This window comes from Platichthys flesus, chromosome 24, assembly GCF_949316205.1.
Source record: "Platichthys flesus chromosome 24, fPlaFle2.1, whole genome shotgun sequence".
Lineage (NCBI taxonomy): Eukaryota > Metazoa > Chordata > Actinopteri > Pleuronectiformes > Pleuronectidae > Platichthys > Platichthys flesus.
This window is the reverse complement of record NC_084968.1, coordinates 1,396,038-1,417,390: the sequence shown is the minus strand read 5'-3', so window position 1 is coordinate 1,417,390 and position 21,353 is coordinate 1,396,038. Positions and strand designations below refer to the sequence as shown.

The window sequence follows — 21,353 nt, the reverse complement described above, 5'->3', positions numbered from 1 at the left end:
AATGTTGTTTCCATTCCAAGGTACCTGGCTGCTCCATGCACAAGCACTGATAGTGAGAGGCTGTTTAGTGCTGCATCACATGTCCTTGATGAGAAGAGGAACAGACTGACATGTGATAAAGCAGAGAAGCTTCTCTTCATAAAGAAGAACCTGCCACTGTTCCTGTAGGAGTAGGCTAAGTAGACCTATGGCTTGATAAAGGCACAGTTGTTTTGTTTTAATGTTTTTGTCCGTAAAGCAATTTGGGTTGTCTTGTCTCAGATGTCAGTTTCTTTCTGATGACAAATCTGTTCTGGTCAGGGATATGTTATGTACCTGTAAGTGTTTGATGTTACAAGCACACTTGCTATTTACCTCAGCCTTTACATTATTGTTTACATTATAGCCTACTGTTACTTAGTAGACTTGTTCCAACTTTTGCACTTTTTTGCACAACATGTCAGAAATGTTAAATAAACATTTACTTTCTTTGAAAATCATGTCTATGTATTTTATTTTTGCAAATTAAAAAAAATAAATAATGAAAAACTTAACAACCACATTCGGTATTTGGTATTCGGTATTCGGCCAAGCGTTTGATTATTATTCGGCTTCGGCTTCGGCCACAAATTCTCTATTCGGTGCATCCCTAGCATCAATACTAAGCTTATCAAATATTACAAGGGTTAATTTATTCATGTTGTTAATTTAAACATGTGCAAGGTACAGGGTGGCCATGCCACTGCCATTTATAAACATACATCTTGCATACAACACTGAGCTATTAAAGTTATTCACAGATTCATGTTTTATTTTAAACATGCATGTAGAAGAGACAGTGAATCCTCAAGCCATCTGTGGATGGCACACATACGGCCACATTAGTGAGATGTCTGACCCTGATGGGTAGCACACAACTTATCTAATCTTGGACGGATGGAGGTTGTCAGGCAGAGGGTCATATCAGCCTCACAATATGTTGGATGAATGTAAATGTGTATTCAAAGACATTTAAGATGTGGGGAAAAAATTGGTTCGAAAAAAAAACAAAAACAATTATAACATTTTTCACAAAATTGTCTAATTAATCAAAGATTTCGCGACCCCCCCCCCCTGCAGTACCTCCGCGGACCCCCTAGGGGTCGCGGACCCCCTGTTGAAGACCTCTGCACTAGGCATTAAGGACTCGTACTTCTAATGCACCCAACAGCCTCATTAAAAGAAACTTTGGCAGAAGCTCATTTTTTGTGATCTGTGTCTTCTGAAGAGTGAGCTGGTAGACTGACAACAGTCAGAGCGACAAGTCATCTAACTCTCCGGACCTGTCTACTTAACAACTTTCCGAGTCTTCCATGTCATGGCTGCGAAACAACACACGTCTTTATGCTTGATGCTTGAAATCAATATTTAAATGAGTTCTCTAACTGAATAAAACCTAGAGTGGATTCTGTTATTGCTGTTCAAACTTCAGCTTTTAAATTACCATCCTGAATTATTCACCACCGATGTGCATGAATACTTATCTATAAGGCAGGATACAATATTGAAAAGCCATAAGCATGAGGCAGAGAAATAGCTGAGACTAATCCCATTCGTAGTCCTGCTGTATGAGTAACTACAAGATTGACTGCAACATTGGGTTGGACATCCTGTGGAGGTTTGTCTCTCATCTCCATGACAGGAACTATAACGCCTCAGTTGACAATGAAGCAGTGGTAAATAAAACTACATAACCTGTGTAGTTCCCCAAGGTTCAATCCCTGTTCATATGTTATTTAATATCATTCAGCCTAATGATACAAAATCAAATAAAAATACAGAGGGAGGACCATTCATTTGCATTGCCTGTTGCATGAGTCTACAACTTGTCATAGCCTGTACTTTAAACAGCATTGTGTTAGTCTGCACCAGGGATATGAAACTTCTAGAATATGTGTCCAAATCTGTCCCAAATTTGAAACCCTACAATCAAGGACAGATCAAGTAATAATGTTTGGGCATCATTATCCACCTTGCACATGGCAGCAATTTGAATGTCTTCAAGTGGATTATTTTGACATGGAACTATAATCCTTCTGCATGGTTTGGTATGGGATATACAACAACAGCATATCCAGCTCTTCAATAGTTCAATAGTTCTATGAATACATCACTTACGCTATCGACATGTAATGCCTCCAGAATATGTTACTGTGCTGTTATGGCTGTTTTCCCAAAGCACCATTCTCATTTAAAAGCAAAAGGACTGCTTACAAATATTCCAAAGAGCAACGCACTCACACTCACTTTGCTGGGGCCCACAGTAAAAATGCACTTTGTCCCCATCTGTGCTTTCGTCATAAACATTTTATGATAAAGTGCAGTGTATATCTTTCATTTAGTGTCAAACCAAAAGCAATACCAAACTACAAATATTCAACGGTTATAAGGCACTTTCCGAGAACTGAAGCAGAGTTTCATAATCATTTAAAACAACGCAGTAGGGAAATTACATGGATTTGGAAATAAATTGATGGTGAAAAAAAAAGCATGGAGGTAGGGGCTGTAGAAGGATGGCACAGTCGGGAAGCCAGATATGCAATATTGATTGTTGAGGATTTAGTTTCATGTTCAAATGGTTTATGTGAAAATGCCTCAAGTTGGAGTTCAACTTGAAAACAATGTACAAAGTGGAATCTGCTTCGAGTTTGCTTTACAGAAACATGTCAGATATTAGTGCGAATATAAAGAAGTCATTTTATATTCTAGGTTATCCTTCATTCCAATAGCTCAAGGCTACTACTGAGTTCTGCTAATTAGGAGGACTGCAGACAGGTTTTTCGTGATTTTAATAATGCATGTTCAATTTATCACAGCATGTCACAGATAAATTACAAATATTTCGCACTGTCCTCAATAGAGTGTTTGAGAAAGTCACAGAATTCCACATATTCCTGGAAAAGTAGAGGATCACTACAGTTTAATGATTAGACTGTAGTGATCCTCTACTTTGTTTAATCGCATCCTTTCTTCTTAGATATATTGGAATACACAGGTCTGATCTTTCCTCGCTGCATTGAACTACCCACTACACATTGCTTTGCTTACATCTTGGTGTTACGTCCTGACAAATCTATCCCTCCAAGTGTTACTGGGCTTTATGTGCACAGGGATCCACTTCGGGCGGGGGTATCCTTAAGATTTTTAGAGTAAAAGCACTCTTCCTCATGCCATTTGTTTTTGTTGTTTTTTTTTAAATAAAAAAAAAAAAGAAAGAACATTCTATATGCTGGTATTTCTACTGCGCAGCAGTTCTCCTGTCCGTGAACTGAATCTTTGAATGCACCCATAACAATCAGCGGGGCCAATCTTCAATATTTAACCCGTGCTCCTACTAACTGAATCTAGTTTAACTTAATATGGTTAACTTTGTGTGTGGACACCAGACTGCTTGCATATATATAATGTAAATGTCACACGGTTTTACAACAAAAGACACGATTGTCAAAGGGAAGAATCTCATTGAGAAATATGGACATCAGAACTGGACATTACACAATAACAATGTGCGGTTGCAGCAACAAAGGACTGCAAAGCTTATTTGGCCCTAATCGAAGGACACAAGGTTTAAAAAATCCCAAGGATCAATGTGACAGAAGCAGCAAGGCTCTCCATCTAAGTGTTTGAGTGCGAAGCCCTCAAGTACTGTACTCCACAGTACTGAACTGATGCTATCTGTCAGTGTGAGGGCTTTCCAAGGGGAAAGTAGCTCCCTAGCTCTACACTGATGATAGTTAAAGGCTCCGCTAACCTGCCCTCACACCAGGTACAATGAGAGCTGCCTTTACAATGCATGTGTGCGATAGAATAATCACCAACTCCAATGACACGGCGGAAATTATTCCTGCAATTCCTGAAATGCTGTAACATTTACATATGCATGACTGTGGGTCTTACCCGTCTTTCTCAGCAAGTGATACAACACTATTCTGAACACGTATCACCTCAGGTTGTTTCATTGTGTTGTGGAACAAAATTGCTGTTCTGCTATTAGACTTTTACTCTCTGATGAGGAGGAACATTTTTTTGTTTGGTTTTTTCTATTTTAACCTATCAACACAGGAACTATCAATCCACTCACACTACTCCGCTCCTCCGTTCCCTTCACCGGTTACCAGTGTCTGCCCGCATCCGTTTTAAAACACTAATACTTGTCCAGTCTACATCCAGGACATGGTCAATGCATTTAACACTAGGGCTAAAGCAGAAAAAAGATTTGTGTTTATCTGAGACATTTTTTTCCATTTTGATAAATTCATTATAATAAAAATAAATCATTAATTTAATCGATTAATCGCAAAAATAAATGTTTGATTAATAGTTTACAAAAATATTATCGATAGATGCAGCCCTATCGAACACTTACAAATATGTACAGCCTGTTGATTCAGAACTACGGAGCTGATAGGGGGTTAGTATTCAGGCACACATTTCTCAGCAGGCAGACCCAGCTCAGGTTAGCACCGGCTGTAAATCTGTAAGAGTGCGCTCTTTGCCAAATCAGTGCCCAGGTTAATAATGAAAACACTGGTTGGTTTAGACTCTTTTGGGTCAAGCTCAACCAATCCGGGAAAGAACATCAACAGATCTCCCTGTGTATAATCACTCGATAATCATCTAGCTCAGGGTGGCAAAAGGCATTTTTCTGAACTGAGCTACAGCTGACTGATACTGGGCCATCTCAAGTGCGTGTGCTCTTCCTTCAGGGAGGAGATGTAATCAAACCATTCTCGTCTGCAAGAAAGAGGGATCACTTCCACAACATTATAGCTTCAGGGAATGTGTTCCGCTCGGAGGTGATTCTGTATCTGATGTGCATATGAGCTGAGGCTCTTCTTTATTTTCAAAGAAACAGGGATTAGGGATTCGGATTTTATTTAATTAAAGGATCCATATTTACATATCTTGTAAGATAAGGGACTTAGAAGACACACACACATTTTTCATCAACCTTGAAAAACATTGGATTAAACTGTTCTGGTAAATGTTACTCGTCCAGCGTGTTTACAGAAAAATGTCTGCTTCCTCTGACTAAGACACCCATCATGCACAAGCAAGGCCGACTTTCTCAAAGAAGTCCAAACAAAGAACTTGATATTACTTTTGAAAAAAAAAAAGGGGAATTGGTCATGTTGCACAACAGTTAGGAGGAAGAAAGTAAAAATACCAATGTATCAGGCCCTCTACGACATCAGCACACAGCACGTCCTCTGGTATCGCAGAAACTGAGTATACGTGGACAGAGCGGATCATTGAGAAGGTACCGGGCCGTACAGTGGATGATGTCACACACCGTTACCAGGTTAACTGACCAAGGCCTATGATGACTCTGGACATGTGGCATGGATGTACAGTTGCAATCAGAAATATTCAACCCCCCAAAGATTTTAAGGATTTATCAATTAAAGTAGACAGAATCTTGTTTTTTGATCAAGATTCTACTTCGGATGCCTTCTTTATGAGTTGAGTGATAAGTTTACAACTGATGGAGCAGCTTCAAACATGCCTGGCCGTGGAAGAAAGCCCAGCATTTCATCAGGGACCCTCAGCAACTTAGTCAGAACAACTCAGATAAATCCCTGTGTGACTACAAGACACCTACAGGATGACCTGATGAAGGCTGGTACAAGTGCTGCAGTGGCAACTATAAGACGTGCACTGAATAATAAAGGACTTAATGGCCGGCTCCAAGACGCACACAGCTCTTGACCACAAGCAACATCAAAAGTCGACTAGAATATGCCAGGAGGAATTTGGATAAGCCTACAGAGTTTTGGGTGACAGTTCTATGGACTGATGAAACCAAACTGGAACTGTTTGGACGTATGGACCAGCGGTATGTCTGGCGTGTGAAAGGCCAGGCTTATGACCAGAAGAATAACATCCCCATAGTCCAGCATGGAGGTTGGTCAAAGATGATATTGGGCTGTTTTTCTGCGGCAGGAACTAGCAATCTTTATTGTGTACATGGCATCATGGATTCACAGAAATACCAGGCCATTTTAAAGAGGAATGTGATTCCTTCTGTTGACAAATTAAACCTCGGTGATCATTGGACTTTCCAGCAAGACAATGATCCAAAGCAAAATCTCCAAGTCCACCAAAGCTTGGTTGAGAAAAAGATCCTGGAACGTCCTGGAGTGGCATTCACAGTCACCAGATACAAATTTGATTGAAAATCTTTGGTGGGATTTAAAGAAGGCAGTTGCAGCATGGAAGCCATCAAACATCACTGATCTAGAGGCTTTTGCACTTGAAAAATGGGCAAAGATTCCAATCGAGAGGTGTAAGAAGCTTGTCCGCACTTAACGAAAACATTTTTTAGAAGTTATAAAAGCTAGAGGATGCGCCACAAAGTACTGAAGCTGGGGGGTTGAATAATACTGCACATTCACATGTGTTGAAAGAGTTACATTTTTCATTTGAACTTCAAAGTTAAGTCAACTTCTGTTGTCAAAATAACTAAAATACGCATCAATAAATATCTTCTGTTGTTTGATGAGGTTTTTTTGTCATTTATTGTCATTATCTGTCATCCACATCACTATAATGTCTATTGAGGTGAGGTGGTTGAATATTTCTGATTGCAACTGTAGCCCTTCAGCTAACAGTTCCATGTCTGGGCTTCAGAAATGTTTCTCTGCCTCTGTGCTGGCGGCAGCATTGTGATCCTGAGTATCATCCTGTAGCTACAACTCTGTGAAACACTACACTCACAAAAACTCCTCACAAAGACAGATAGCTCAACATGTCATTGTCCTGTGTTCTAACTTTGCCTTTGATAATGAGTCCTGATTTCAGCATGACGACCTGATCAGTTGGTGCTTTAGGTGTAAACAAGTTCCTACATAAATACAAAACAGTAGCTGAGAAAGTAATTTCTCTCAAACAAGAATTTTTTCTGTACTAGCAGGTTTAGAGGTTGCAGCTGAAATAAATTACTTCTGAAATATTTGAAAGCATGTGAAAAAAAGAAGAATTTGGGAAAAAAAGAAGAAAAGAAGTAGGAGCATCTGCAACAGGCTGCCTGGATCAGAAAACCAATCAAACAAAGGGCCCTCATGTTGAGTTCACAGGTCCAGAAGCAGCTTGTCCATAAAATCTGAGATAATAATGTTTGGGCTTGTTTTCCTCACGACACAAAAGTAACATTTTGATATCTTGTTCAGTTCAGATTAGATTTGTATTGCCGTACAGGATGAGATTCTTTTCGTAGCAAGGCACAGCCAGAACAGTTAAAAAACACTGAGCTCAGGAGGTAGAGCGGGTCGTCCACTGACAAAAAGGTCTGCGGCTCGATCCCTTTCTCCCCCATTCCACATGCTAGTGTCCTTGGTCAAGATACTGACAGTGTGGGTGGTGTGTCATACAGAAAGTGCTGCACATAGATGAACTGTGTAAAGGGGTGGATTTTTCAGGTCTGGAATATTCTGTATTCGCTTGATTGTTAAAAGCTTCTTTTTTGGATTGTTTAAGTAACAAACTTTTTAACTTTAGAGCCCAGATTAATCTTTTTGATTGGCCAGGTATGAAATAATTATCACATGACAATTATAAGAGGGATGCAGGCCAGCCAAATAATAATACATTGATAATGCCACTGTAAAAGGAAATGGTAAATCCTGATGAGTATAAAATATCTATTCTGTGGGTATATAAGTGTGGATTCTTAATACAATGTGTAACTCTATTAAATGGATATATGTATATGTATTTGTGCTTTCAATGTATTCCCCATGCATTAGCATTAGGTTAAAACTTTGATCAAATGCTGTGTCCTTGAATGTTGAATGTTAACTTGAACCAACCTGCAAAATTTAGTCCAAATTGGATTAAAACTGGCCGAGTTATCACAGACAGACAGACAGACTGAAACACAGACACACAGACAGCCTGTCTTAGAGACTTCATTGTCACATCATCTCCAGTACGGTTTGTGATAAAGAGCAGATCATTTAGCCGGGGTAGAGGGTAATGGCCTAGTCTGACATTTAAAGGGCAACTTCAGGCTCGGTTTTCAACTGAACACACCACCTTCTGATATTCAGAAATGCCTCTAAATCCAGGGACTGATCCTTTTTTCAAACTGCTACTCGAAACAAGAGTTGTGAATGTAACTACACATCTATGTGTTCAGAGTTTCTACAAGTGGCCGATAGAGGGTTTTTCCTGCATAGAGAATTTTGAGGTGACAACTGCTTATAGTGATCATGTTTGTCCAGGACTAAATTCATCATTATAGTAAAATGAGAGTAAATCCAATTACAAACTCGAAACAGAATTGTTCTTAAAACATATCAGACATTCATATTTTAAAGGCACTTAGAGAAATGTTTACTGGACTTTTCTGATTCTCTGCTTAACATCACGTGAAGTCTCTGACAGAGGAGAGGCGCATCACTAATCTGTTGTGCAAGAGAGGCTTTTATCTCCGCTCAGTGTAAAAGGGTTTACCAACGTCACATGTTGATGTGGAACTACATTACACCGGGACCAATAGCATTAGACTGGAACAGGAAGCTCTCAGAAACACTGTGCTCCCTGGCAGCCCCTCACCTACACACCGCAGACCTGTAATGCTCAACACAACACTTGAAAAGGAATAACGACTGGAAGAAGCCCACGCAGCAGACCAGAGAGGACCAGGCACATTATCTGTGGGTGTCGGAAAAAAAACATCATGCAATATAGTTAGATTTCAAACAAAATATTCTTCAAGGGTGCAACCTCTCTGTCTCGCCGGCCCCGGTGATTGCAGTTGAAAAATGAGGCAGTGTGAAAAGGTGAGCTGGGCACTGTCAGGGATCGGGTCGCTAATGATAGTTTGCCTGTTCAGCGGTCGTGCCACAGCAGTTCTGCAGACCACACAGCCAGTACTTGCCCCCCCACACACTGGGAATAACAGCCCACACTTTAAAGAACTCTAAAGTCATCCCATATGGATTCCTCTGGGCTCCAGGAACAGGTTTTGCATTGCAAAAGCATGTGAGGCGCAGGCCCGGGGCAGGCTGCGCTCTGTGCCTGGTAAATGGGCCATGCTGCAGGCAGAGGGTAAAAAGAAAACTGCTGAGTGCACAGTTTATTTGAATCCTTGCACAGCAAAGATACATTAGAAGTTTGTAGGTCGTTTTTTTTTTTTTTTACCCTTTGATGCCATGTCTGAGATTGACAAATTGTTGGGAATAATGATTACAGGAAGTAACATTACTGAGGTTAACACACTAAGGGTACAGAATCATACAGACGTGCAAACCTACACATTAAACATCAGGAGACATGGAACAGCTTTAAGTGTTCTTTTGTGAAAACAATTCTTTTCATAATCTGGGACAGGTCACTTATGCATGTCAGGCATAATAATCAGAAACAATTCATTTAAACATGTAAAAGTCATATTTTTTCATGACATAATAATATCCTTAACATTAGTCGAACTATGTCATGTAATTCCAAAGGGGGAGCTTCTGATTGACACTTACCCCTTTCTGTGACATCAACCACCATGAGGTCATGCAATTTCAGCCACATGATACCCATGCTAACCTATAGTTAAAGACGCGTTGACTAGATTTGGTTAGAACAGGTGATAAACCGACTGAAGCTTAGGTGTCCCACATTTCTTTACTTCCCAGAATACCCAAATTCACCCTAGCTGACAATATATTTTTTATATTCAAAGATATCTGAAAGTTGGGGTTTATAAAGGTTCTTTCATATTCCAGGACTAAAACATGTGGTGTTCAATTATTGCAACAGATTCTTTATTAATACAGTTAGTGTATTCATACAGCCTTATGAGTGCTTGGTTGGTCCAGTTTGAAACGCAGAAATGAACCAGGGAAGAATATGTCAAACAGACAAGAATCACAGCTGACACACATGATGAGCTCTGAAAACTGAAGTGTGAAAAATAACTGTTAACTGTCAGAGGAAATAATTGATTCGCGAGGAATGAGACTCTCCAAAGTAACCCAGTCAGGTGATTAGTGGCCACTGGGACTGTGAGCTGTCTACAGACGATCAACCAAACAGACACTTTGTAAAGCAGCCAGATTGTGGGAGGCTGATAATTTTGCAATATTGTTCGAAATCCGCTCCTGTAAGCCTTATTTGACCGATGCTATTCTGTATAGTGCACACATTCTGATCACTCAGAAACGTGACAGACTTCAGGACATCGCTCTCACTTCATCATTGAGCATATCACCAGACTTCTTGTTTATGTCTTTGTTACTGTGCTGTGTTTTCATAAATAATCTAGAACTAATGCTGCAAAATGATTAGAAATAACGTGTTTATACAATGCACAATGGCCACAACAACTCCTCACCCCGGAGATACATCAGGTGCATCTGTGACGGATCAAACTAAAATCAAATGAAATGTGTCTTCCGTGAAAAGTGCAGCCCCGGGTTTTTCTAACTCGGCCAAAGTAAACACTAAAAGTGAATTAAAACTCTTGTCATTTCTGCCTGTGTAAAACCTGCTGCCCACTGAGATGTATTGCATTTACCTTGCGGCGAGAATCCATACTGTAAAATCTTTCAAAAGGATTGTGTAACTCACTTGAATTTGTGAGCGAGGCATGAGTAGTCAGCAGGTGCCTGACCAAAACACAACAGGCACAAAGAAGTGGAAGAATACGAAGTTTGTATGGGTTCAGTTTCTGTGAGGGTCCAAGACGTGCTTGATAAAATTCACAAAGTTCCAGATTTAAAAAATCCATTAGCCATAGACTTTGAGAGGGGAACAATCCGAATTGTGTTTTGCAAAGAGTCCTTGAGTCAGTCCTCCTTTAACCTTTACAATCTGTGCAGACGTATCCATGTACAGAATTACAAGAGTTGGGTCTCGTAGATATCCCATGGGCCCACCACCTGTGGGAAGACCCGTTGGGGTCGGGTGCGCAGCCACATGGGTGGCAGCGAAGGTCAGGGGTCTCGACGGACCAGACCCGGGCGGCAGAAGCTGGCTCTGGGGACGTGGAACGTCACCTCGCTGTGGGGAAAGGAACCGGAGCTTGTGAGGGAGGTGGAGCGCTATCAGTTAGATCTGCTGGGGCTTACCTCAACGCACAGTCTCAGCTCTGGTACCGTACTCCTGGATAAGGGTTGGACTCTATTCTTCTCCGGAGTTGCCGAGGGCGTGAGGCGCCGGGCGGGTGTGGGGATACTCATAAATCCCCGGCTGAGCGCAGCGGTGTTGGAGTTTACCCCGGTAGACGAGAGGGTCGCCTCCCTGCGCCTAAGGGTTGTAGGAGGGAAAACTCTGACTGTTGTTTGTGAAGATGCACCAAACAGCAGCTCAGAGTACTCGGCCTTCTTGGAGACCCTGAATGGAGTCCTGTATGGGGCTCCAGTAGGGGACTCCGTAGTTCTGCTGGGTGACTTCAACGCCCACGTGGGCAACGATGGAGACACCTGGAGAGGCGTGGTGGGGAGGAACGGCCTCCCTGATCTAAACCCGAGCGGTCGTTTGGACTTCTGTGCTAGTCATGGATTATCCATAACAAACACCATGTTCGAACATAAGGGTGCTCATAAGTGTACCTGGTACCAGAGTACCCTAGGCCGAAGATCAATGATCGATTTTGTGATTGTGTCATCTGATCTGAGGCCGCATGTTTTGGACACTCGGGTAAAGAGAGGGGCGGAACTGTCAACCGACCACCATCTGGTTGTGAGTTGGATCAGGGAATGGGGGAAATTTCCGGATAGACCTGGTAAGCCCAAACGAGTAGTGCGGGTTAACTGGGAACGTCTGGAGGAGGCCCCCGTCCTAGGTATCTTCAACTCACACCTCCGGCGGAGTTTTTCTGGCATTCCTGTGGAGGTTGGGGGCATTGAGCCAGAGTGGGCGGTGTTCAAAGCCTCCATTGCTGAAGCTGCGGTGGCTAGCTGTGGCCTCAGGGTCTTAGGCTCCTCAAGGGGCGGTAACCCTCGGACACCGTGGTGGACACCGGTGGTCAGGGAAGCCGTCCGATTGAAGAAGGAGGCCTTCCGGGATATGATATCCTGGAGGACTCCGGACTCGGTTGCAGGGTACCGACAGGCCCGAAGGGCTGCAGCTGCTGCCGTGTCGGAGGCTAAGCAGCGGGTGTGGGAGAAGTTCGGAGAGGCCATGGAGAAGGACTTTCGGTCGGCACCAAAGTGTTTCTGGAAGACTATCCGGCACCTCAGGAGGGGGAAACGGGGAACCATCCAAGCTGTGTACAGTAAGGATGGGACTCTGTTGACCTCAACTGAGGAGGTCGTCGGACGTTGGAAGGAACACTTTGAGGAACTCCTGAATCCGAATAACACGCCCTCTATGTTGGAGGCAGAGCTCGAGGTTGATGGTGTTTCGTCGTCAATTTCCCTGGTGGAGGTCACTGAGGTAGTCAAACATCTCCGCAGTGGCAAAGCCCCAGGGATTGATGAGATCCAGCCAGAAATGCTAAAGGCTCTGGGTGTTGAGGGGCTGTCATGGTTGACACGCCTATTCAACATCGCGTGGGAGTCGGGTACAGTGCCAAAGGAGTGGCAAACCGGGGTGGTGGTTCCCCTGTTCAAAAAGGGGGACCAGAGAGTGTGTGCCAATTACCGGGGTATCACACTTCTCAGCCTCCCTGGTAAAGTCTACTCCAAGGTACTGGAAAGGAGGGTTCGGCCGATCGTCGAACCTCAGATTGAAGAGGAACAATGCGGTTTTCGCCCCGGACGTGGAACTACGGACCAGCTCTTCACTCTCGCAAGGATCCTGGAGGGGGCCTGGGAGTATGCCCATCCGGTCCACTTGTGTTTTGTGGATCTGGAGAAGGCATATGACCGGGTCCCCCGGGAGAAACTGTGGGAGGTGCTGCGGGAGTATGGGGTAAGGGGGTCTCTCCTCAGGGCCATCCAATGTCTGTACTCCCAAAGCGAGAGCTGTGTTCGGGTCCTCGGCAGCCAGTCAGTTTGCGTTCTCAGTGGGTGCTGGTCTCCGCCAGGGCTGCGCCTTGTCACCAATCCTGTTTGTGATATACATGGACAGGATATCGAGGCGTAGTCGTGGTGGGGAGGGGTTGCAGTTCGGTGGTCTGAGGATCTCGTCACTGCTTTTTGCGGATGATGTGGTCCTCATTGGATCATCGGCTTGTGACCTTCAGCACTCACTGGATCGGCTGGCGGCCGAGTGTGAAGCGGCTGGGATGAGGATCAGCACCGCTAAATCTGAGGCCATGACTCTTAGCAGGAAACCGATGGATTGCTTACTCCGGGTAGGAAATGAGTCCTTAGCCCAAGTGAAGGAGTTCAAGTACCTCGGGGTCTTGATTCGCGAGTGAGGGTACTATGGAGCGTGAGATTGGCCGGAGAATCGGAGCAGCGGGGGCGGTATTGCGTTCGCTTTACCGCACCGTTGTAACGAAAAGAGAGCTGAGCCGCAAGGCAAAGCTCTCGATCTACCAGTCGATCTTCGTTCCTATCCTCACCTATGGTCATGAGGGCTGGGTGATGACCGAAAGGACGAGATCGCGGGTACAAGCGGCCGAGATGAGTTTTCTCAGAAGGGTGGCTGGCGTCTCCCTTAGGGATAGGGTGAGAAGCTCAGTCATCCGTGAGGAACTCGGATTAGAGCCGCTGCTCCTTTACTTAGAAAGGAGTCAGCTGAGGTGGTTCGGGCATCTGGTAAGGATGCCCACTGGGCGCCTCCCTTGGGAGGTTTTTCAGGCACGTCCAGTGGGGAGGAGACCTCGGGACAGACCCAGGACTAGGTGGAGAGATTATATCTCAACACTGGCCTGGGAACGCCTCGGGATCCCCCCGTCAGAGCTGGTCAATGTGGCCCGGGAAAGGGAAGTCTGGGGCCCCCTGCTTGAGCTGCTCCCCCCGCAACCCGACCCCGGATAAGCGGATGACGATGAGTGAGTGAGTGAGGGTCTCGTAGATCTGCTGTTAAGGCGCTCCTTCGGAAAGTTTGGACTGAATTTGTATTTAATTATGATTTTGTCTTTGTGAAGACATTGTCAACAATATGATTAACACCTCACCTTTTCATTAGCAGAAAGGTTTGCCTACTTGATAGCATGACAATATGAATATGAATCAATGCTGTAGTCTGACAGATAAACATTCAGATAGAAAAACAGTTTATAAATTGATTATTGTTGCATTGTTGGAGTTTTTGTTGGAATTTTTGGCCACTTTGGGGCAACAGAGCATATTATTACTGGACACTTTTCCATTCTTATCAACCATTCAAAGCGCTTTATAGCAAAGTTCACATTTAATGGAGCCAATATTCATACAGCACCTCTATACAGAGGGCTTTTTCTACTACATTCATACACTGCCATCACAGCCATTAGGGGCAATTTGGGGTTGAGTATAGGACACCTTGCTAGTTCCTGATTCAATAGCTGCAGTAATCTAGATTTACACATGAACAATGGATCATATTATTATTTGTAATGTAAAATGTAAAGTTACTGCACAAAACGACAAGTTACTGCACACTTGCTTTTGTACCAATTATTCAATTAGTTGATCAACACATTAAAGGCCAATTATTCTAGATAAATAGTTTTAGTCATTTTTATCTCTATCTATATCTTTAAAAAATGCCAAATGTTGATTTGTTTCAACACCACATTTCTTTATCATATCTGACAGTGAATCGAATATTTTCAAGTGTTACGCTGTTGACCACATTCTGACAGATTAGACTAAGCAATTATTCAAGAAAATGATACGCAGATTAAATTATACAGGAAACAATCGCCAACTGCAGCGATGGAAAACAATACACATTGTTTTGCTTGCATGTTATGTGGTTCTTTTTAAAATAAAGCATTATTGTCAGGGGCACACAATATATTCTCTGGTCTTCAGAGGATCAGAGTCAATGTTGAGCAATGAACCGTCGTGGCAGATGGCTGATGGGATTGTTAATGACTGTGGTTCTGCTGACTTCTGCAAATTATTACCCAGTTTTAATGGCACATATGCTTTACTGACATCTGTATTGTGCTATTGGAGCATATTTTTTTCAAAAGGCAGTGGGAGAGGAGGATCAGCCAATTATCACTGTTCTATTTAGAACATGATGCTCGCCGTTAACCAGCGCCTTACTGGGTGACACCATGCTGCAGAAGAGAACGCTGACACAGAAAAATTAAACAACATGGTAAAACAATAAGGTAGGAGGAGGACGGTCTGGTTGGGATGTCGAGAGGGAAAGTGGTACAGTACTCTCCGGTTACAACTGCTGCCACTTTCTAGTTTTGGATGTTTTTTATATATTAATAAATAAATAGCACAATTGAACTGCTAATTAGCTTAAACTTGAATGTATTTGACATTCAACAAGGGCGAAAGACTGATGTTTACTATAGTTTAAAACTTTCTACATTGTAGGCTTAACACATTTCCTGGATGTAGTGGATTCATTTTTTCTAAAAATAAAAATAAAACATTATCATACTGATGGAATTAGAGCAGTAGAAATATACATGATCTTGAATATATCAAGAAGAATACATGCAGGATGGGCTGAAACTGCATTTACTGCAAATTAAAACATGAGCAGATCAGAAAACAGGGAGGCTTCTTACAAAAACCAGAAGTCATGTTGTTTCCTTCCCCATGAGCAGGTGCTTTATACAGCGCTCTTTTGGCCATTCATACACAACACTGGCAGACACTGCATGTCAGGTGCTAACGTGCCGGATGTCGCTCAACGGTTCCCCAGACTCCTTTATAAATATCCACATATGAGTTGGTGTCGATTTTTTAAAACGACGCAGCCCTGCGACAGTCAGATCTACCTCGGCAGGATAAAGCCGACATACCCAATCCTCCACAAGGCAGCAGTTAACAAATTTTTATCTCTGGCCCTATTCCAACTCTGGGATAAGGAGGTGAGCAGTTCAGAAGGATCCACCGCCTCCAAAACATGGCTACACTGTACATGGCAGACACATGACATGGTTTTCATTGACAGGTTTAATCTCTTCTTGCACCACATGCAACCCTCCATGGAAAAGCATGCAATCCATCCGAATGCCCCTGGGAGCCTGTGTTTTGGCCTCAAACAGTTCCTACTCTCTACATACAGCCGCTCATACATATCATCTGAAAAATACCTGATGCCCTACTTACACTCTTGTTCTGATATCAGCCCCCCCCCCCCCCTCTGTAGTTCTTCTTATCTCGTCCCACTCAGCACCCTGGGCTGCATTTCTACCACCTGATTCACATGCCTACTCTGTTTCCAAACCTTCAATGAATACTGTCTGCTATCCCTATGATAACGGTACATGGATCTGTTGTATTAGGGGTCAAGAAAATAATAATTGACACTAATATTAAAAGGTAAAAATTATGTTTTGACCTCCTTCAATGTACATGTTAAACATGCAAAAAATCATGTATTTTTCTGTTTTGATACAGTCACAAACTCCATTTTACTACTATTGATCAATGATGTCAGATTCAAGTGTGGATCTGCTCCTGAATTTTCTTTTCAAATCTTTAAGTTTCATTATCATATAATATAACCCCTTTTTTTTATGTATTGACGCCCCTTGTCTAAGCTGTATTCTGATTTACACAAATCTCCCAAAACTTCTGCTTATCTAGTCCTGTGGATGTTATGCGTCTGTTTTCTTCCCCTATGTATTAGATGCCAGCCCCCCCCCCCCCCCCCCCCCCCCCCCGGTTGCTCAGTAAAAATCTGTCACGATCCTCTGGTTGTGACCAAAAATATCAGAGATCCGCTTGAGTGAAACCAATCCTGATCTACACCCGTTATATAAGAACAAGTACCACTTTTCTTAGCTGCCCTTTACAGCTAAACTCCTTAAAAGGTCAGTGGCTTTACAATTTGTGGGGGCTCTGATACATAACCACATATATGGAAAATTCCTGTCCGGTCTCAGAAAATACCACAGCAATGATACCGCACAATATTCCCATCAGTAGAACGCAACACTGATTGGGTTTAACTAGGACAAGGATTGATCTCCTACTCGTCTAATTTAATGTCTTTTTTGTCTATTGGTGACCATGTTTCACCCCCCTCCTTTGAACATGTTGGTGTGCCCCATGGCTACATTTTGGGACCAATTGTTGTTCACAGATATATCTGGTAAGCATGACCATTTTTATGCTAATGACACTCAAATAGATGTCCCGGTTAAGCCTTAAAACACCACAATCTTATCCTTGACTACAGTGTCTAAGTGACATTAAACAGAATGTGTGCTAAATTCAGTTAAATTCCAAAAAACAGGGAGATCCTTATCATTGACCCTAATAAATTTAAAAGCCTAATTTGGGCTTTTTTTTAAGAACACTCAAGTCTTTCTCAGAGATCTCTGTCTTATGTGACTCAAATCTTCATTATGAGATGACGAATCATTCCTAAAAAAACTCACGTCACAGCTTAAGAGAGAAACAAACCATCACACATTCATTTCTTCATGTTTAGATTTCTGTAATGTTCTCTTAACTGGTTACTACAGAGAACTATTCATATACTTCAAATATAACAAAACCAAAGAGAGGAGATCATATTACTCCCCTATTTATGTCTCAAATGGGCTACTAGTTTATCACGGAATCCATTTAAAGATTCTATTTGTGACTTTTAAAGCACTTCATGGCCTTTTCCCAGACTGTCGCTGAATTGCTTTCCCCTTATCAACCTGCACGTACTCTGAAGTCCTCAGACAGGATCTCGCTGGTACTACCCACGTCAGGATGTATGACTCAAGAGTTACAGAGCTTTTGCTGTTGGCACCACAACCTCAGCACAAACTATCTGTTTAACTCGGACTTGCAAGATTAGTATTCTCTAAAAAAGCTTCAGAAAACCGATTTATTTCAAAAGGCTTTGGAATAAGCTCCTTTAAATATGTATTATTTTGCTTCTGTAGTGATTTTTCTTAATTTTACTCACTCTAGGGATTTGTTTGAATGTGTTGCTTTGCTGTTTCCTCCCTTTACGCACTTAATCTCTTGTTTTTGTACATGTTCTATCCAATGCACTCTATTATATTCACTGATAATCAGAACTGTCAATTCGATTGTTGGTTGTTGACTGGATCAAAAAGAAAAACATTTAAAGAAAATTATAAGATGCTTCATTGGTTTCAGGGGCCAGTATACACTTACCCAGTTGTTGTTAAGGAAATTACTGAAGGTCTACTAGCTCTGCAGCATCAATGTAACCTCTGACCTTCCAGTTAAGTGAGACAAGAAAGAGTAGCCTGTCAAACATGCCCACAGGACCTGCTTTCATCATTAATGCTGACTACTTTGTTAGTCTTTAAAAACATTTTTATCTCACATTATATACAAACAGAGCTTTTTCTACACTGACTCAAGTTGAGTTCTTCAACTAACAACATGGACGTATGGGGATCAAACCATTGATGAGCAGTGGTGAGAACTTTCCACAGCAAACATGCAGACAGTCGAAAAAAGTAAGAAAGAAAGTACAAACTAGTCTGCTACCGACTGAACACAACTAACTCAACAAAGCGATGATGTGTACTCGACCTTGTGATTGGTTTGTATACAAGTCTCACTAACACACACACAGAGAGAGAGAGAGAGAGAGAGAGAGAGAGAGAGAGAGAGAGAGAGAGAGAGAGAGAGAGAGAGAGAGAGAGAGAGAGAGAGAAGCGGTTAACTGCATTAAGTTGAAGCATGTTTTTTTGAATGGGGGTTATTGTCTGAGTCTCCTTTTGCCCTGGGGAGGCTCAGTCAGCCCCACATGACTGGACAGAATGATGCATCTTCTTACCAGCCACTGTCTCACAGCTCTGCCTTCCCCCGGCTGCCTGACAGAGGGACGGTGCTGAACACATTCAATGAAGAGGTTTATTTGAGCTTGTTTCAAATACAGACTTTCCGTCAGGACCTCTAAGTTGGGACGGTCTCTAAAAAAAGAGAACAGATGAGTCCAATGGGGAATTATGCATTGTGGTGGGTGCAACAAATGAAAAGTCTGCAAAAACACACCCTCTGTGGTATAACTGGCTGAAATCTGTGATGCTCTACTGTACCCGTGCTACACTCTGAACTCTGCCTTTTATGGACAAGGCACGAAGAGAACTGGGCTCTTTCTTTCTTTTGGTTTGATGGGGGGGGGGGTCATTTGTAACATGAATACTACATGCAGCTACTCCTCGTGCCTAAGTTCATGATAAACGGACGATCTTTAGTTATGGGAGACTGAAGAAAGAAAGAAATCCATTCTAACTGTATTATCGTTGTCAGAGAGCGAGCCCGCTTCACCCGTGCCTTTGATCAGGACACGCTCGCCCAACAGCCGTTTGAAGAATGTCACAATTCAAAGCATGTCTGCGCACAGCTCAATAAAAACTGACATCCTCTGGGAATTTCGGCAAGAAAAGCACAACTCGGCGGAGTCAACTTTCAGCGGGGTTTCACCTTATTCCCCCCCTCGCTCACATTCCAAACCTCCCTCCGATGTCAGGCGGCAGATGTTGAAGTCTAACTAGTACAGATGTGTCCCAGTGGGACGCGGGGGTAGTGTTTCAAAGCTTCGGGGACACTGGAGAATAAACACGGGCTAGATCGAGAAAGCCAGTGCGGGACGTGTTTGATTTGAAAAGCAACGCAGGATTCAATTGCCATTATTCTACACACGATCTGGTTCGTCCTGATAAAGCCAGGGATCTAGCGTGAGAAAAGTTTGAGCAGCATCACAACGGAGCATTTCTGACTCCGCACACAGACACACACACACACAAACAACACGACCAGTGACTGACACAGTGGGAACTCGCTCCCGTGCCGGGGCGCTCCGGCGTGTCAGTAGCAACTGGTAGATGTTGGGAGAAGTTGGACAATGCTCGCCCCGCTGCCTCTTTACCTTCGTCCCCGGTGTGTCCGCCGGCTCTTCCCGGAGCTCCGCTCAGCAGCAGGACGGAAAGAAAGAGCAGCAAACGTGCACATGTCGCCGGTGACGTCTGGCCATTTTTCTGCCGGTGTTTACTGTACATCCCTGTGACCCTCGGTGCCGCCGACTCGTCCTCCCTTTCCACGCCGTTCTTCTACTCTGCCTCTCTCTCTCGCTCGGCCGGCCCTCACACCAGCCGGGACTCACACGCGCCGCTTCCTGCCCGCTCCGTCACAATAAAGGTCCGACGAGCGCATCGCGACCATAGAGTAACGCCTGGAGCTGAACACAGGGGTTCGTTATATTGATTATATAAAGCATGGCGTGCATAGACATTTAAGGGGACGTTGCTCTAACCTGAAAATATTTGTTTTATACTAACTGGTTTATTTTCTCTGCATTATTCTTTACATACCGGTACTTTAAACCATTATTTTATTTACACTATTTTTGGACTTTATTATTTTTGGTGTCAGCTGTGGCTGAGGGGGCAGAGCGGTTGTTGAATCTCTTTACTGAACCTCTCAAAGTGCTGCATGAATAGGTGAATGTCAATAACCCATTACTGTTAAGCGCTTTGAGTGGTCAGCAATAATATATAAATATAGACCATTCTCTGTGTACTGTGTAACATATATTGTTATACTGTAATCTTGGAGCAAGCTGGCACAATAATTCCCTGAAGTACTAAAAAGGTCTTATCCTTTCTTCTGTCATTTTATCTCATGTCATACTATCGTAATTGCCTCATTGTTGCAAATAGGCTATATTTCCTTATAGCTACTTGAAGCAGTGATAAGATTTGACATAATTTATCCAATTTCAAACCACAATTTTCAAACTTCGAAAATAAACTCTTCTTAAAAACGTACTTATAGCAATTTTAGACTCCAAGTCCCAATGTAAAAATCGCTTTGGACATTGTCACATTATAAGAGGCAAAGGCCTTCGCTTTGCATCATTTCGTTTTCATATTTCATATCGTGATGTAATTTACTCAAATCATAGCAACAATTGGGCCACTGATATTAACACACCTTTTTAAAACATGTTTTTTTTATCCAGAGGGGCAGCTCAGTCAAAAAAGGCATAAAGCAACTTTAGCCCTATGTTGTGTATGTATATCATGTTATGTTACATCTTACTTTAGAATTTACATTTAAAACTGAATAAATTATTCAATTTTTTATTTTTAGAAATGCTTCCACATTAAGGTCGGTTTTGTTTGGCTGACACAGTTCTCTGCAGGCACATCTGCAGAAGGGTGGTCGACACCACCCACAGATTGCTCTAATAGCACAACACATTGAAAAACATGGGTCAAAACTAATTTTTTCAAAATTCAAATTCTATTTTGCATTATGGCCAAAGAAATTGCCAGAATCTGCAGTATGCTTTGTTTTGTTGGCATGCGTTTGGTTTCAAGATATACAGTTTATGAATAT

General features: G+C 42.6%; 1 protein-coding gene across 1 annotated transcript in view; it reads right to left on the bottom strand.

Moving 5' to 3' along the window:
- adam19a (ADAM metallopeptidase domain 19a) overlaps positions 1-20,050 on the bottom strand; it is a 211,810-nt gene extending 191,760 nt beyond the window's left edge. Inside the window, exon 1 of the mRNA XM_062383936.1 lies at positions 19,882-20,050. Within this exon, the coding sequence (XP_062239920.1) occupies positions 19,882-20,011 (130 nt within the window). The 5' untranslated portion in view covers positions 20,012-20,050. The remainder of the gene's footprint in view (positions 1-19,881) is intronic.
- Between the last annotated feature and the right edge of the window lie 1,303 nt (positions 20,051-21,353).